This window comes from Cololabis saira, chromosome 2, assembly GCF_033807715.1.
Source record: "Cololabis saira isolate AMF1-May2022 chromosome 2, fColSai1.1, whole genome shotgun sequence".
NCBI lineage: Eukaryota > Metazoa > Chordata > Actinopteri > Beloniformes > Belonidae > Cololabis > Cololabis saira.
The window spans coordinates 40,857,438-40,876,413 of record NC_084588.1 but is presented as its reverse complement, the minus strand read 5'-3'; the positions used below and the strand labels follow the sequence as shown (position 1 = coordinate 40,876,413).

Below are 18,976 nucleotides of genomic sequence, written 5' to 3'. Positions count from 1 at the left end.
AGGAGGAGGAGGGGGATTGGGGGGGGGGGGGGGGGGTCGGCTGAATTCATATGCATTAAAAGCCTTCCAGTGAAGTTCAAGCAAGAATAAAATACTGTGGGCCGCTCTCTTCCTCCAAGGCCGGGTTTCCAGCCCTTTTTTACATGCAAGGATGCTGACCATCAAGCTGCTTCCAGCTCTGCAGCTTATGATGAATACAAATGTGTTTGGGCACGTATCGATGTTAAAATAAAACCATGCATCACAGAGGATCCGTGCAGACAGTGGGGGGCGGGGGGGGGTGTCTGTACTTTCTGACAGACCCCAAACTCTGCTGCAGCCCCACAGCTGGAATGATCATAGGATTACAAGGTTGCAAAGTGGTCCACGATTGATGTTGCCACGGCAACCCCTTGCTCTGGGGCAGGTTGGGTGGAACCCAAACCAGGCCGGGGGTCTGAGTGGTGCTGGAAGCGTGTGTGTGTGTGTGTGTGTGTGTGTGTGTGTGTGTGTGTGTGTGTGTGTCTGTGTGTGTGTGTGTGTGTGTGTGTGTGTGTGTGTGTAGGAGGGGGGGGGGGGTTCTTCAGAAGACCAAGGGGAAAGAGCTGAGAGTGCCAACCGACAGGGTTTGAAGTGGAATGTGACGGTATGCAGTGGCATTGTTCACCAAACATCTCAGGAACGCACGCAGAACCGTCTCCACGCTTTCAGGCTGTAATTTGATTCCACCCTCCACTGAAGGAAACATGGTTTCGTATGTTACTTCCTCATGTTGGCGCGATTGCTGCTTGTTTAATTAAAGCTTATAGTGAGAAGTAGGTGACATTAATAGCCATGGCTGCAGCAGGTGCGTGCACGACTGCTCCCCGTGCACACAGATCCATCTGGGTCTGAATGCCATTTACAAAAATGTAAGGAAAATCAATGCTGCTGTTTCCAGTTTTTCTGTGAGGCACCTTAAACTGATGACTCAATCACGGTGGATGATATCACTGAACGAACTCACTTTCTTCTGTATCTTGTTACAGAGCTGGAGATAAAAAAGCAGAAGTTAGACCTGAAGAAAAGCAGGGTTGCCTGGCAACAGTACTGAAAAACCCAGCAGTGTCTGGGGGTCTAGGATTCTTTTTTAACTTTGTTTTTGTCCTCATGCACACTCTATAATTGTATTTCGTGGAGGGTTTTGAAGAGACTGAAGCGGTGTAAAATACATGTTATATGGTTACCTATGCAGCTGACAGCGAAGCATCATCATCCGCTGCTGTTGAGCTTGTTTCCTCTCATTATGTTATCACATGTGATCCCTCTTTACAGACATTATTTAGTGGACGGTTGTTTCTGAAGCATTTAGTTTAATGATGTTTGGATTTAGTACAAGTGAGGCCTGTTTTTTCAATCCCGGGGCTGTTTGTTTTTCTCCGTAAATGGATGCTGGGGAGCCTGGGGATTTGCGGGGAGGGAAAAGTGCAGCACAAATGAACGGACCTTTGACTCCCTTCCAGTAAGTCGTGATTTCTGGATGGCTGATTCCCTCCCAGTGACTAGAAAGTGGAGCTCTGATGCCACCTAGTGATGACCTTGCTCTTCAGCACGGCCCTCTGCTCCACACTGTTGTGGACGATGCTCGCTTACATACACTGTGTGGAAGATGTTGGAGCCAGTTTGAGAAGGTGAAATTGAGTGAAGATATTTATTTCAAAAGCAGAGTGCTCTATAAGAGTGGAGACAGAAGTGACAGCATGCCTTTCCCTGCCTGGCTCAGCAGACTAATACAAAAAAATGCTTTTCCTCTCACGGTTGTGAGTGAATAAACATAGAAAAGACAACAGCATTATTAATGAGAGGACGTGGTTTCAGCTCGGCTGCGTGGGAGTGACCAGCTGCCTCTGTGAGACTCCTGTCCAGGCAGATCTGGAGCTGATGAGACGGATAATGATGTGCAGTAAAGTGGAAGGTACTGTGGCCGTTTCAACTCAGGCAAAATTCTTCTTGAGGAAGTTGATTAGCCCATTAGTGGACGAGTCGTGGGAGTGGACCTCTGTGGCGTCCTTGAGTTCAGGCTCGATCTTCTTCGCGAGCTGTTTGCCAAGTTCGACTCTGATGTGGATGCGAGGAAAAGGGAGATGGTGATTTTTAATGACTTACACTCTGACAGCTGCCCCGTTCAGCCAGTTATCAGGTCAAACACTGAGAGAAGTGGACTTACCCCCACTGGTCGAAGCTGTTGATGTCCCACATGACACCCTGGACAAAGATCTTGTGCTCGTACATTGCTGTAAAACAGAATAAGAGGCAAAATAAAGCTGTCACTACAAAGTGGAATTTTCAAGGTTGCACAATAGAGCTGTTTATAATGCCATAAAACATGTTTGCTTAGTCTGGCACCCCAGGTGCGAACATGCTGCACGGTTACTATGCAACAGAGTGCTATGTCCTCACTGCACCTCATCAGGATGCTGCAGCAGGAATTTCCCAATTTAGCACCATTACTATCGCTGCTATCAAAGGATGAACGCAGAGTGGAAATAACTTGTGAAGCTCTACTTCATGGATGATTCATAGCAGATCCGACAGGTGTGAATAGATTACTCTGCAGTGTTGGATTCAGATGGATATCCAGGTGGATATTCACACTTATCAAAGATTATGGGTTTATGGGAAATGAGATTATTTCAAAGCTTGAGACAAGCCACTGCTGATGCATGATGGATGCGTCATCATCCCTTTAGAAATTAAACTGAAACTGATTTTTTTGCAGTCACAGGCTTCATTTCTCTCAGTGACTCTCACCTATAAGCGCTCCGAGAGTGAATGGTGTCAGTTTCTTGAAGATGATTGAGTTGGTTGGTCGGTTTCCCGGGAATACCTAGGTTGATCAAGAAGAGATGTTTAATAATGCAGTTCACTTTTGAGCACGCTGTCATCGCAACCGTTCAGTCTGCGCTGCTCTGCTGGCTCATGGCCACTAGGGGGCGCTGCCTCCCGTGATCTTCAGCATTGGTCTTCTGCCTGTGCTTTCTCATACCAAGCACACGCATGTTTTTCATTGTTTGCCAAAGAATTTGAGATTATTATGGCTGTAAATCCAGTTTAACTTGGTTATCTCAGACCTGCAGCAGATCCTTTCTTTGTAACACGTCTTTTTTTTCCCATCCATGATCTTTTCTTCATTTCATTTACCTTATGTGGCAGGATTTTCTCCAGGGCCTCTCCGCTCAGGCCACTGGCCTCCAGCTCCTTCTTGGCCTCCTCTGTAGTCTTACCCCTCATCATGGCTTCCGTCTGGGCCAGAAAGTTGGCGATCAGGATCTGCAGCCGCATGAAACACAGACATCACAGGATGTAGCAGAGTGTATGGATACATCATTAATATAGAATACGTCCTCAAGGCCATTGGTGCCTCGGTAATAATTTAAAACCATATCTTAAGTTGTTTCGGCAGGAACAGTTAATATGTGCATAAATGAAGCATCAGAGCTCTCATTAACGTACATATTGATTCAGACCTTCATTCTTTCGCTGTAAGCCTCCTTTTTATTTCATTCCTCATATTATTTGAATAAAAAGAAACACTTGTGCAGGAACAACAAGAATCCCCAGAGTTTTGCAGCAATTAGTACACACTGGTACCTCATTCATCCATCCGTTTTCTACACCTACTTTATCCAGTTTCTTGGAAGAGAGACATCCTGCATGGGTCACCAGCCCACACAGAGACAAACAACCCTGCACACTCACACTCACACTCACACCAATAGTAAATACATGTGCAGTTAACTACCCAGCAAACCAAATACAGAAATAAATAAAACTGCAAAACACGAACCTTCTCTTGCAGGTTCAAAGACATTTCATTGGAATCACTCTCACTCCATATTTGCATAATCCAGACTGCTGGTGTACATCAATTCAAGACACAGCCTTGTGCATCTCCAGCCCCGGCGATACTCAGTACTGGAGTTGTGGGGGGATGAGGGGGGATGACATCCCCCCTGAAATAAAAACAGTCAAAATCATCCCCCCTGAAATAAAAACGGTCAAAATCATCCCCCCTGTAAAACTGCCATCCCCCATTTCCATCCCTTATGTAATTTCATCAATGAATGTGGTTTTACTGCTATTTCAACATTTAGAGTCATCACCAGAAGAATAACTTATTTGACAATTTTCACATGTTTCAAGTACATTTTCACTTGAAATAAGTAGAAAAAGAAGATTTATCTTCTCATTACAAGCAAAAACATCTTGTTCCACTGGCAGATTTTTCTACTTATTTTAAGTGAAAATTTACTTGAAACAGGTGAAAATTGTTGTTTTTTCCAGTGATGAGTCTTGTTTTAAGTGAAATGAGATTTTTTTTTTACTAAAATGAGACATTTTAACTAGAAATAAGACAAATATTCTTGTTAGGATTGTGAGTTTTTGCAGTGATCCATTTTATTTATCCTGTGAAGGACAGAGTCATATTGATAAGTTCAGAAAACTGTTTTTTATTGTTGTGTTTTGATGTATTTGATGTAAGCCCAGTGGATATTTAAAGCTTACAGAAGGCTGCATTTAACTGCTGCTATGTCATCCCTGCAGTATTTCTGCAGGTGTTTTGGTCAGTGCTATTATTTGTTATATATTATATTATTTCTAATCAGCACAAATCATCTGTCTCCATATGATAAAATCCACCATCCCCCCTGATTTTTTTTTACAACTGGAGTACTGGTGATACTGTACCTTGTGGTGCAGGCTCTCCCTGATGGGGTGCTGCGACTGAGCTGGGATCAGGAAGTCAGCTGGCACCATTCGTGTTCCTGCCGTGAATAAATCAGGCTTAATTAGTGACACATCTTCCCTCTTAATGTCCCTAACAGCCCCCTGACTCATGGCCCGGTGCTAACCGGCTAAGCAGAGGAAATCTGTGTACTGACTGAATAATCACGTCCGTGTACCCGTGGTGCAGCTGTACCTTGGTGGATGAGCTGGTAGAAGGCGTGCTGCCCGTTGGTTCCAGGCTCCCCCCACACGATTGGCCCGGTGTGGTAGTTCACTCGTGCTCCGTGGTTGGTGATGTACTTTCCATTGGACTCCATGTCACCCTGTGACAAATACTCGCTAGGTCAGGGGTGTCAAACTCATTTTGCTTGGCGGGCCGGATTTGACCAATTTTTTCTTGCGGGCCGCACGCTCAAAATAACAAAAACATTTTTTTTCTAATTCTTTTTTTTTTACTATTGTTATCCAATATCAGTTTAGTTAATTTTAAAGGAAATATGCACTTTTTTACACTCTAATTATGTAAAATATATTTCTTCAGGATCTTTTCTTGAAATTTCTCGTTTTTTTTCTTCAAATTATGTAATATACTTTGTAAGATCATTTTACAAAGATAAACAGAAACAAATATGTTTTTTTTATATTTTGCTTTTTTATAGGAAATTTAATTAAAAGCAAAATCTTTCTTATTACACCCGAGAGTGTTTCTTTGTGATTTAGAGATTCTTCCAGTACAATTAAATGTATTTATTTTTTTTAAATTGGCGCGGATATTTAAGCCAGTGTGCCGAAAAAGTCAGCCCTTCTCTTTTAACTATTTTACTTTGTCACTATCCTCGTATTCAAAACTGAAATTCTCAGAATAAATATCTTCTATCATCTTTTTTAGCAGTGATATTTTTCCTGGGAAAATATATAATAGTAGTCAGTTAATAAAAATAAACGACCGTCTACAAAGAAATAAAATCGGCAAATGCATTCTAGAAAACTGCTCTTTTTGTGGAATAACGATGGATTTGTAGAAGAAATATATTATCGGATATGCTGCAATTCATGGCAATTATTTATGCCTTCCTTTTTAGTAAATTAACATTTCGGTTTTTTGCGTTGGAAACTTCTCGTGGGCCGCATAAAAATATCGCTCGGGCCGCATGCAGCCCGCGGGCCGCACATTTGACACCCCTGTGCTAGATGTAGATTACAGTGGCCATTTTTTCTGTCATCTTAAAGAGATTTCCCACAGACCTGTTGGAAGTAGGCGGTGAAGCGGTGCATGTACTGGTCGTAGGGCAGCATCGTGTGGGTCTCAGCGTGGAAAAAGTTGATGTACCAGATGCCCAGCAGGGCGAGCAGAACTGGGGCGTTTTTATCCAGAGGGGCGGTGTGGAAGTGTTTGTCCTGCAGCAGAGATGGTGAAGCTAATTTACCCAGGAAAGAGTGATTTGCATCTTCTTTTTGTCTCTACAATGGAAAGCGGGATTACTGAAACTGTGATAGTGTCATCGTGATGTACCCACCATCCAGTGAGCCCCTGACAGCAGCTTCTCAAAGTTCTCGAAGCCTGTTGGGAATACAACACAGACGTTGACTGACTGGGATGATTTATGCTTCTCCACGACCGTCGGCGGGACATATTTCTGCATGTTTGCTAAAGCCAGCATGAATGAGATCTAAACTCTGAGAGCAGCCTGACTGATAGCTTCAGTTAAACAACCACGACAGTCCAACTAAAATATTGATACAGCTATTGAAAAAAATTGCTGCAAAGACATTCTTCCAGATGAAAATTCATAGTCTGCAGACGATAAATACTCATGTGACTGCTTTTGCTGGGCCACCATACAGCTGTATCTTGGTTAGGAACTTAAATGTAATGGGGATTCAGTGTAATATAGTCATTTCCTCAACAAAGCTGCCCTTCAAGAGCAGGCATTATTATCAGATATGAATATAACTGAAATCGATTAATTAAAATGATTAATAACTGAATATAGTGAATTGAACTGAATTCAGTTGGAAGTTTGCCTAAACTGCCTACTTTTCAATTAAATTCAGTTCATTTCAATTCAAGTATGATTGAAAATTGTTGCAGTTCTTCGAGTGTGTGTGTGTGTGTGTGTGTGTGTGTGTGTGTGTGTGTGTGTGTGTGTGTGTGTGTGTGTGTGTGTGTGTGTGTGTGTGTGCGTGTGCGTGTGTGTGTTTGTTTCGTTCGTACATTACATACCGATGTGCAAGGCGATAGACATTCCTATCGCAGACCACAAGGAGAAACGACCACCAACCCACTGAAAGGGGAAAAAACCCACAATACTGAAAACATGTCCACATATAAAAGTTCATTTTAAAATGTTTCGTTTGAATAGGAATGAAAACACGGGACCCTTTTTTTGACTACTGATGGAAATTATAGTTTGGTCAGGTCACTGAGTTAATCATCAATTTGCAAGGGGTCCGTGGGTCAAGTTTATCTTTCCTTTTTGTTTTTGGGGAGTCAGAGAATGCAAACATTTCTTCTGTGACTTATACAGTATACTAACTTGGTACTCCTGTGGTTTCAATCAGCTCTCTGACCTTTGATGCAACCCAGCCTTTACAGTAACCTCTGCAGGAGGAAAGGTCACTACCAATAATAACTGAATCTGAAGAGGAGGGCTTCTGATTACCCAGCAGCTGCTCTCCTGAGCGTCTGTCCCACCTACTTCGCAGGTCAAAAATCGTGTGTATTTTTAGCTCTCGCTCACATCCCCCCCATCACAGTGCGGGGATCACAAGAAGACCTGCTGCTGAGTTTGAGATCTTAAAGAGCAACTCACATCCCAGAACTCAAACATGTTCTCCGTGTCGATGCCGAAGTCCTTCACTTTGGGCTGCAGAGGACACAGAGAGAAGCAGGACGGTTTAGATGCAGATATCAGCAAGGAGAGGCTTCAGCGTGAAGAAAAGCTCATGGAACTTACTCCATTTGTGGAGAGAGCCACAAAGTGTTTGGCGACAGCAGCTTTCTGTTGACATAGAGGAAGTACATAATGAATAAGTACATCGATCAGTGCATTATTAAAACTCCGATTCAAAGGTTCACTCACATCTTTGGCGTGCTCCAGGAACCAGGCCTTGGCTGACTCAGCATTGGTAATGGTTTCTTGAGTGGTAAATGTCTGGAAATAGAGAAATGTGTTAACTACTACAAACAAACCTTAAATATAATTGTCTGAAAAGGAAAACTAGTTTATTTTTGAAATGGCTCATCACCAGAAACCCAAAACAGAATCAAATAAAACCAAATAAAAGCAGCCACACTTAAATAAAGTAAAGTCAATTATAAAGAATATTTCTATTTGCTGTGGTGCAGTTTGGATAAAGCTGCTACCTTGGATGCGATGATAAACAGGGTTGTCTCTGCGTTCAGCCCCGCCAGCGTTTTGGCGATGTGAGTCCCATCAATGTTGGACACAAACGACACATGAGGTCCACCCTTGGAGTACGGCTTCAGGGCCTCCGTCACCATCAGGGGACCCTAGAGTACAAACAAACATAGGAAACAAACTCATACAGAGACCTGATCCCCTATTTGAGTACTTAACTAGGTCTTTTTTGTGTAAAACATAACATCAATAAATATTTCGGCGCATCGTACTTACAAGGTCTGATCCGCCAATTCCGACATTGACGACATCTGTGATGGCCTTCCCTGTGTAGCCCTTCCACTCCCCACTGCGAACCCTCTGCAACCGTTACACAAGGTGCATGTAATTCTCACGACAACCTTCCTCCTCAAAAAAGAGTTAAAACTGCAGTGTGATTTCAGACTTACATGACAGAAACCCTTCATCTTCTCCAAAACCTTGTTGACGTCTGGCATCACATCCTTGCCATCGACCATGATGGGAGTGTTGGAGCGGTTCCTCAGAGCCACATGGAGCACAGCACGGCCCTTCAAACAGACCAAGGTTGGACAAACAATGTTTTTCTTTTGTTCTTTTACAAAAAAATAAATGACTGAAAGGAAGAAGAAAAGTTTTTATGCTTAAGTTTGAAGTCAAGTCATGGTTGAGCACCTCAGTGAAGTTGATCTTCTGGCCAGTGAACATCTTTTCTCTGGCAGCTTCGACGCCTCTCGACTTGGCCTGAAGAAAATAACAAAAAGCAGTTTTACAGAAATTATTTAAAATTGAAGCTGCATCAGATGAATGCACACTACTTAGTGATAAACTGAGGACCTAACATTTGCTTCAAAGGCCAAAGATCATTCAGACTGAAGGCAAATTACCAGCTCAACCAACATTTTCATGACTTCCTCTGTGAGGAGATTCTTGGAGAAATCCAACAGAATGTCTCCATCGTCAGTCTTCAGGTTGAGGCTGTCCAGACACAGAACAACAACACAGAGGTGTTTTGGAGTGAGCAGAATCCAAACAAATGGACTGCTTATTTACATTCAGACAAACCACCTGTTTGGCTGAGGGGGGTATTATACAAACGCAGAACAAAAAAAAACACAATTCATACCTGAGCTTGTGGAACCTTTCCTTGTCAGACTCAAACATGTGCCTGAGGTTCAGCGCCTGGGCATGGGCTGTGTACCATTCCTGCAGCTTTTTGAAGTGGGGGTCCTGAGTGAGTCCCATAGTGTCCAGAGAGAGGGCTGCCGTGCTCCGCTGTGCTCAACTATCCTTGCTGAGTGGGACCTTGTAGGTCAGGGGGAAAGCTTTTTGTGGAGTACGAAGTTCAGGCCCACACTTGCCCCTCCTACATGAGATACACACCCCCCCGGGATTTGAGCCTGTCACACTTCCACACTGTCCTGCAAGGTTACTGTGGAGCAGCAGTCCAGAAACACTGACGCACGTGGTTTAAATACACACATCAGACATAAATGGTAGAATAGCAGAATCATATTTTCTTTTGTGCAGAAAGACAATGAAAATTATCCGACTGCATTCGGAGCAACAATACATTTTTTTTTATTCTTTTTTTTTAATTTATATTATTTTTTGCTGTCAGATTCCCTTTTTTTTGTAAACATAAATGAAAAAAAGATTATCTTGTGGGTAGTGGTAGGTACCGCTACAATTGAATAGTTCTTTTTTTTTGTTTTAATATTTTTATTAGGGGGTAAGGCTCAGTAGAACAGGAATAAAAAATTAAGATATACAGTCTACCTCCTGGGATGTTTTTTTTTTTATTCAAGAACAGAACAAAGATTCCACACAAAATAATGACAAATAAATGAAAATGATTTTAAGTAATATTTAAGTATTAAAGCTACACAGTATAAATTAAAAAATAGATGAATAAAAAGGGGGAGAAAAAAAAAGAAAACAAAAAAACCCAAAGCAAAAAAAAAAAAAAAAACCCAAAACAAAGGAAAAGTAAATAAATAGATAAAAAGGAGGAAGAAAGAGAGGAATGAGAGAAGAGAGAGAGGGGGGATCCGTCAATTAGGAGGCAGGAACTGGAGAGAGTGGAAGAATGTAAGAAAGGGAAGCCACTTATAATAAAATTTGTTACAACTACCCTTCAGTGAATATCTAATCTTACAATTGAATAGTTCTAGCAGCAGTAACCTGAAATGGTATTTTCCTGTCTCTCCAATTGTCCCATTCTTATTGATACTGTTGCTTCAGTTCATTGAAGATTTGAGTATTTACTTGTGCGGCATTTTCTTGAGGTCTCACCATTTTAAAAAATTGTTTTGGTTTTATTTGACCATTTTGATGTAGATTTCTGTCATCGATCATTGTTTTGTTGCACAACCACATTTTGTCAACGTTTCTATAGTTGGACAGATGCCTTCCTCGTATCTCGAGGATACTTAGAGATACAGAGGAGTGCATGGTTGACTCAGTGAGTATAAGCTGCCCAGGACCTGTGCCTACAAAACAACCCCAAATTAACACCCTTCCACCACCGTGCTTCATTGTGGGTATGAGGTGTTTCTGCTGGATTACTGGATGTGTGTTTGGTTTTAAACAGTTATGGTCATTCAGGTCAGAGAGCACTGTTTTAGATTTAACTAAAAATATGATATTTAGATGGAAAGTTTTCTTCAGGAAGTTTTCTTCAAACTTCTCTGCAGAGAAGGTGATTGGCTGCAATCTTCCATCTCTCCAGGACCTGCACGCCTCCAGGAACCTGAAGCGTGCAGGAAAGATGGCGGCAGACCCCTCCCACCCCAGACACAAACGGTTTCAGACTCTTCCCTCTGGCAGGAGGCTGCGGTCCATCAGGACCAAAACCTCACGCCATAAAAACAGTTTCTTCCCGACTGCAGCTGTCCTCATCAACAAGGCCCCAGACCCCCCTCTCCCCCGTCTACCACGGACTGTCCCCCCACCCCACTCTACGTTACATTAACGTAAAGACTCCAATCCTGACCTTATGCTTTACATTAACGCACATCCTAGCTCACCTTTGCACAGACTCATTAATCCGGCACTTTAAAACCAACATGTTTAATATTATTTGTTCCTTTGTATTGCACCAATCACCACAACAAATTCCTTGTGTGTGTTAAACTACTTGGCAATAAACTTATTTCTGATTCTGAGTCTGATTCTGTATTGTTGTGGACTTTCTTGCAGATCACATAATAGATGCACTGTGGCAGTATAAAATGATGTATGATGGTATATTAATTATTTGTGTGTGTGTGTGTGTGTGTGTGTGTGTGTGTGTGTGTGTGTGTGTGTGTGTGTGTGTGTGTGTGTGTGTCACAAGGAAAAGCAATATGGATTTTTTTCTTTTTTTTAAAAGAAAGCTTTGGATACAGATTGTAGTATTCTCTCTTGAACAATAGAGGGCGAGAAAACTTAATCTTGCGGGACTTGAGCAGATTCTGCCTTCCTGACAGATCTGAACGATAGTAGCAACAAAACGTTTTAGTAATGAACAGATAACTACGATAATATTTGATGGATAGGTTTTTAAATATATACAAACTATTCCTGGTATGGCCATATTAACTGGTGGTGGATGTATCTGAAACCGAAGTGTGTGAAACATTTGATTAAGAAAATAAGTTTTTATGAATTTCATTTATTGTTGCTGAAGTTTAACAAGAAAAATGTATCTTATTGATCAAAATGTTTGATATTTGATCACATCCAGCTTTAATGTGTGTCCTGTACTCTGTGTTTATTTATTAAACTGGCTATAAAACAGAATAAAATTTAAAATAATACTTAAAAAAATGAAATTCTAAAATATGATAACTAAGGGCTGAATATTTAGTTTGCTTGAAATAAGAAACACTCATTATAATTGGGTTTTATTGTGAAGGTTATACCAAAAGTCCTTATTTCTGTTCACGTAAACTTAATGGCGGATAGACAATAATAGAAATCAATACTTAATAGAGTATGATAAAGTATGATATCTTAGGTACTAGAGAGTTTAAAATCTTACTGCTGGTCTACAAACACTGAATGGTCTTGGACCAAAATACATGCTTGATCTGTTAGTTCCTATGAAGCTCCCAGACCCCTGAGGTTCATCTGGATCTGGTTTGTTGTGGTTCCCAAGAACCAGAACCAAGCAAGGTGAGGCAGCGTTCAGTTATTCTGCTCCTCACCGGTGGAACAAACTTCCTGTAGACCTGAGGTCTGCTCCAACTGTCAGCTCCTTTAAATCAGGCTTAAACACATTACTGTTTATTGAAGCGTACTCTTAAATTAAATACTTACCTGCTGTACTCTACTGCCTTTCACTTTTTAACAACTTGTGCTTTTTACTATTTCACCTCTTTTCTTATCATTTTATTTCATTGTATTTGGTATTTACTGTTTAATTGTGTCTTGACTCAGCATTGGTGATGGTTTCTTGAGTGGTAAATGTCTGGAAACAGAGAATTAGGTTAAAAAAAAACAAGCTACTACCGACAAACTTTAACTATAATTGTCTGAAAAGGAAAACTAGTTTCTTTTTGAAATGGCTCATAACCAGACAATTAAAAACAGAATAAAATAAAATAAAATAAAAGTAGCCACACTTAAATAAAGCAAAGTAAATTGTAAAGAATATTTGTATTTGCTTTGGTGCAGTTCGGATGTTGAATGTTGATGTGAAGCACTTTGAATTACCTTGTGTTGAATTGTGCTATACAAATAAACGTGCCCTGCCTTGCCTTACTAAATAGTTACATTTTGCCTTAAGTAAGAAAAATGAATGATACCTGAGCACTTCCATCACTGTCTGTTTCAGATCGGCCACCAAACTAGACAGGCACAGACTGCAACGGACAATTAGGTCTGCGGAGAGGATAATTGGGACTAACCTCCCATCTATCCAGGACCTGTACCGGTCCAGGACCAGGAAACGGGCAGGTAATATCTCTGCAGACCCCTCACACCCAGGACACAGTCTGTTTGAACTCCTTCCCTCTGGACGGATCTACAGAGCTCTGTACGCAAAAACCTCCAGACTCAGAGACAGTTTCTTCTCCCAAGCTGTTGCTCTGATTAACTCTCATCACTCATAGAGTCTCAGAGTAATCAATCACTCTGCAATAATAATAACAATAATAATAATAATAATAATAATAATAATAACCACAATCATATGTCGGTAACAATGCACCTTTCAATAACCATGTCTACCTCATACTTCTGCACATTTCACTTTTAAATTGTATATATGTGAATAAGAGCCATTTGTCTATTACTGTTCGTTACTATTTAAATCTAGGTTCAGTGAGCGAATAAAAATGAAAACAAATTCCCTGTCTGGCATGTTCATACTTGGCCAATAAAGCTATTCTTATTCTCCAGTAAAGCTACTCTAAGAATAAAGAAACCATATTTATGTGGACATGAGCCTCCCCTCACCAGTACAAGCATATTAGCTGGTGACTTCACAAAATAACCCCGCCCCGGTACATAATGGCTTCAGTCAAGATTTAATATAGAAACTAAGGACAAAATGACAGTCTCAGAGTAACCAATCACTGTGCAATGATAATAATAATAATAATAATAATAATAATAATAATAATAATAATAATAATAACCATCACCTTTCAATAACCATAAGGGATCAAGATTGTTTGTTTTCCTCATACTGCTGCACCTTTCACAAAAAGTATATATGTTAATAAGAGCTGTCATTTGTCTATTTACTGTACAGTGATTTGATTTGATTTGATTTATTTTGTTTTTGTACATGTAAAAAAAAAGAAACAACAATTCATGAAAACAACAACAAAACAAAACAAGGAATTTCATCCTTTAAAACTTGCTAACTTGAATTACATGTGCCAAAAAAGGAGTAGGAAGAAGTGTAAACTTATTTAGTCCTACCCCCATTCACTGATCATTTAACCTGTATTTATAATTATTCACACACTGTACTCACACTGCTAAGTAACAGTATTGTTATTATTAATTATTATTATTATTATTATTATTATTACTATTATATACTGTAATTATACTCACACACATGTATACATACATACACACACATAGTTGAATATTTCTATATATTTGTACACATATGCCCATATAGATATTTATATAAATATACTTATTTACACTATGTATATATATACATATACATACACCTATATAATTTGCTTCCCATTTCTGTACATAAATATACACAGATCTGCCCACAGATCAAAAATAACCGAGTCAAATCCCCTGTCTTGTTTGACCTGACTTGGCCAAATAAACCTGATTCTGATTCTGATTTTATTGCAAAGTTACTACCGGAAGCCTTTAGGTTTATTATGGTAGAATTGACGGCGGATAGACAGAAATAGAAAAGCTTATAATAAAACAGAATGAAATGCCACAGTGTGATATCCGTGCTAAATATTTCGTGATTTATTTTGAAACGTAATGAATCCCCTGGCTTTATTGTGAAGGTTCCAGCGGAAGTGCGGTGACACGCCGCCGCTGTCAGGAGGGTGGATGCCGAGAGCTGGTGAGCGATGCTTTCATTAACTTCTCCTGTTTTTCCCGTGTATTAAAGCAGCTATTTGCTTTCGTCTCGGTTAAGGTGAGCTGGGCCGGTACCGGCTTGTAGACGAGGTACCACGGGTTCCGCGAACATTAACATTTCCTCACAATTGTGTCGCAGAGGGTTAGCCGAGCATTTAGCAGTGTCTGCTCAGCCCGCAGCGAGCGCTTAATGCCATAATATGCATTCATTATCACGATTAAAAAAAAAGCTCATACATGCTAAAATCCTAAAAATAAAATATGAATAGTTTAAGGCTGCCAATGCGTTGTGGTTTTATATCGGTATTGGTGCACACAGCAGATATACACTATGTCTGCTGATGAGATATACCTGATACGTGCAGCTTTGGGGGGGTGGTGGGGAGGCTGGTAGTGATTTAGCCGGTTAGTTGGGGCTCAAACGTCCGGGGTGTGGATGCACGGACCCCGCAGACGCATTCAGGGCGTTTAAAGGCCGTGTTAATAGCTGCGACATAGTGCTCCCGTGACTCCGGCTGTGTCACTCTACACGGTTTCGGTGAAACCGGCCCACTGCGCATGCGTGGATTCTCCCACACCTTCTTGCTTAATAGTGATCCACTCTTTTTTTTTTTTAAAGAAAGTTTCAAAACACTTAGACCAGTGCTGCGAAGTTTAAGGGATAAAGGTTGTCGGTTTTGGTGCTGTTTTGTGCTCAGAGAGCAGTGCTACCAAATGGGTGTTAACTAGACTTGACCAAACTGAGACCAAGACACTACCAAGACCAGAGTGTCAAGACCAAGACTAGTTCAGCTCAAGACCGAGACCTAGACCAAAAAAAAAGTCATTTGCCAAAGCATGCTTAAAGCAGACAGCTGTGGGACAATGACAAGGAGCATTAGCAACCAAAATTGTAAAATTAGAAGATGCAGGACAACATTTGGTCAGTCATCCCTTTCAGTGCTGGGTACACGCCTATGGAATTCTTTACTACCAGAAATAAAATCCCAAACAGAATTAAGGATGTTTAGTGCCAAAGCTAAACATTGGCTTAAGCAGCAGCAGAAATGCGAACATTAACTTCTCTCAAGTCATTGTCAGTACAGTATTTTACTAATGTTTTATGTATTTAACTTGTGCAATTTTTAATCTAAATTTTGGAGCTGTGTTTATTTGTTTATGATATCTATTCACTGCATTATTCACTGTATTTGTATTATTGTAATTTATATTCAGTATCTTTTTTATCCTTCTTCTGCCTGACCAGGGACAAAGACTGCAAATTAGCTGAAGCTAGACGTCTTGTATGCATCACATTTTTCATTCTTTGTGACAATGTGTATGTATCGTCCCTGTTAAATAAACATTAAAATAAAATAAAATAAAAATGAAAAGGGAAATTACACTGGGACCAATTTGTGAGTCACTTTGTGAGTCTATAATGCAATTAGGTGCCAATGTTTTGGTTTCTTTAAATTCTGAGCTCTTACATATCTATTTTTTTTTAATCCTCTGGTCCATGCCAGGTCATAAATTTGCATAAATATAACCACATTCCTTAAGTACAGTTTCCTGGCAATCATTTCAAACACGCTATACCTCTAATGTTGTTAACCTTAACGTCTATTAGATTAACTGAAGCTTGAAGAATCTGGGATTTGACCTTTTATTTTATGTATTTTTTAAATTTATTTTTTGGTTGAACTCTTCTTGGAAATATCCAGACTTGTTTGGTTTATGACCCTTCCCAGACTCATGGGCAGCGAAGGCCCTGACACACCTTGACGACTTCGCCAGCGTGTGCCTATGAATTAAAAAAATTGGCAAATACGCTGGCGAATGTCGAGTAAGTTATGGTTGACTAGACTTGTAGTCCAGACCAGAGAGTATCAAGACCAAGACTAGTTCAGCTTGAGACCCAAAAAAAAGCCATCCTGTGTGAGTTGTAGAACATGATCACCATCCTGGTTCAGCTAGTTTCCATATGAGGTTGTTTTCAACTGCAGCACAATAACAGAAAAGTGGATGTCTGATGTTGAACTCACTATAAATGTTTTCATCCATCAGCTGAGATCAGATATGTGTGGCGACTGCACTACCGCTATTTCTACACTATTGGAGGATTGACTCCAGTGCTTTTAAGGATTGATACGACTACTAACTAGTCCCAAAGTCCTCTAACAGAATAACCAGCTCCAACACCCCCCTCCACCTCAGAAAAGTAACGAATAGTAAATGTTACTGATTTAAATTGGACTTAATTTGGAGAAACCTGAATTTTAAATATTAAAGATACACACAATTATCTTGAACTTGCATTATTTACAGTATAGTAGCCAAATTACACTGTATATCAGCATCACTGAAATAGACCTGATGCTTAATCAATCACAACAATATGCAAATATTATTAAAAGGCTGATGATGCCATTTATTTATTCAAACAAGGCCATTATAAACACAAAACTGTAATTAAATACAGATGCACCAAAACATTAAATCAAATGCAAAATACAAATAGTTTACAAAACTGTACATTAACAAGAAGAAGAACTGGTGATCACAAGATTCTGTCACCTTAGTGTGCAATGACATCTCAATTATCCGAGTCTGAGACCCGAGGCCCAGACAAGACCAGGACAAAAGACTGTCGAGGCCGTGACAAGACCAAGACTACAAAAAAGTGGCCTTGTGTTAAACTGTGAGCTGATATTATGGTTCAATATTTGCACAAGAATGTGGAGAAACATCCACCATCCATTTCTACTGAATGAAAAGAGTTGGGCGAGGGAAGCAGTTGTTCACTACTGTAAAAAGTCTATAAAATACAGAGATTATACGCTATTTTTATTTAGTTATGAACATTTACAATGAAGAAGAGCAGGGATTTTTCTTCACTTTGTATTTGATCATATGGAGTAAAGAGATTTCTTATGTTTGCAGTTAGTTTGTGGAGGTTAGGGTGTGTTGATTGTGTGCAAGAAATATTATTAGTCTTTAGCAACCCCCCTTGACATTGTATCACATGCTGTGCTCTATAAAATTCCTCTCCTCTGCTTAACCTTAGTCTTCACAGCTAACTTGTTCAACTGTGTTCCTGCATAGTCCAACATAGCTCGGGCTCCTTTTGTTTTTCTTTATTTTTAGCGTTGCCAGAGTACGCCAGCATGTGATATGACCGGGAGTGACACTTTTCCTCAGTCTTGCCTTCAGTCCGGATGCATGTGTGAGGAAGTCAACATAGTCACAAGATTACTGTTTGCTATTACCCAGGGTGGAGTTCCAGGGATGTTTCCTTAAACAAAGGAGCTTTCTAGTGTTATTGTTTGGCCAGAGTTTAACATTATGCAGGTGAGTGTTTAAGTGGAGTCTCCTCCGGGGGAAGGTGGTAGTATTTCAGGCCATGCTATTACTGGTAATTCTTTCCAACTAATTATCCTGTATTTCAAGTTTTACTTTTTAAGTCGGATCATAGTGATTGAGTTATCTGTTTTTGTTCAGTCTTCTTTTAGGAGTTTTTTTTTACTTTTTTTTAAGTAAATGAAGACTGATATTTGGATATTTTGGCAGTCTTCTTCAAGATGAAATTGAAATTGTTTCGTTCAATTTGATGTGGACACAAAGACATGCTGACGATATCTCACAAGTTAGCAGTTGCTGGTTTGGGTATACTTACATGAGCCCATGACGTGAACTATTTAATGTGTCAAATAACCAGATTTATTTGACCAATCCTTCATCAGCTCAGGAAGTTAATCTTGTTAGTAGCGCCTTTTGACGTGGGGGTTGGGGCTTTATCTTCTGTTGTTTTTTCACAGCCTTTTATCTTGTACGGGTTGATGATGTTACTGTCTGCAGTTGATTATCATACTAAGAAGAAAAATTGGCAAGGTAAATTACCTTTACACGACACAATTTCTTCTTGGCTCATTGTCAAAGACCCTTGATCGGAATTAAAAATGCAGGTGATCAGCAGACATCAATAATTTGTTACATGTGATCTACTCAGGCACATCAGAGAGGCTGCCGACACATTGCAGAGCTGTTTCAGACCCCACACAGATATCTTAAGTTTGCTTAGTATCTGTAGCTCATGGTGACTCTGCATTTGAGCTTCAGTTTGTGAGAGAGCAAGTCATGGTGGGATGTCACGGTAAAGCAGCGAAACCTGGGATGCAACGAGGCGATATGGTGTCAATTCATCGCTAAATGCGAATCAAAAAACCCACAATCTGTCAACAAGAAATCAAAATTGGTAACAGAGAGTGCAATCATCTCTTGGTTACGCTTTTTCTTTTCTCGCCATCAGTTCG

General features: G+C 40.2%; 2 protein-coding genes across 2 annotated transcripts in view; one reads left to right on the top strand and one right to left on the bottom strand.

The window, feature by feature from the left end:
- Positions 1–1,655: 1,655 nt before the first annotated feature.
- gpib (glucose-6-phosphate isomerase b) lies at positions 1,656–9,441 on the bottom strand. The gene is made up of 18 exons (XM_061745638.1): positions 9,253–9,441; positions 9,014–9,104; positions 8,802–8,870; positions 8,558–8,677; positions 8,385–8,468; positions 8,114–8,260; positions 7,830–7,901; positions 7,704–7,748; positions 7,560–7,613; positions 6,971–7,031; positions 6,264–6,307; positions 5,992–6,144; positions 4,940–5,069; positions 4,708–4,784; positions 3,160–3,288; positions 2,770–2,845; positions 2,186–2,252; positions 1,656–2,076 (listed from the first exon to the last, which is right to left on the bottom strand). The coding sequence occupies exons 1-18, from the start codon at positions 9,369–9,371 to the stop codon at positions 1,953–1,955; spliced, it is 1,662 nt and encodes a 553-aa protein (XP_061601622.1). The 5' UTR covers positions 9,372–9,441; the 3' UTR covers positions 1,656–1,952.
- Positions 9,442–14,626: 5,185 nt separating this feature from the next.
- The window catches only part of LOC133463860 (granule associated Rac and RHOG effector protein 1-like), a 47,399-nt gene continuing 43,049 nt past the window's right edge, over positions 14,627–18,976 (top strand). The window contains exon 1 of the mRNA XM_061745614.1: positions 14,627–14,667. The gene's annotated coding sequence lies outside the window, so the exon portion shown is untranslated. The remainder of the gene's footprint in view (positions 14,668–18,976) is intronic.

Excerpts from the sequence above, each read along its gene's own strand:
- gpib (XM_061745638.1), bottom strand. The coding sequence starts at position 9,371 with ATGGGACTCACTCAGGACCCCCACTTCAAAAAGCTGCAGGAATGGTAC. Across the intron at positions 2,846-3,159 it reads AGAAAATCCTGCCACATAAG|GTATTCCCGGGAAACCGACC; the intron begins GTAAATGAAATG and ends TGATCAACCTAG. Across the intron at positions 2,077-2,185 it reads AACAGCTTCGACCAGTGGGG|AGTCGAACTTGGCAAACAGC; the intron begins GTAAGTCCACTT and ends CATCCACATCAG.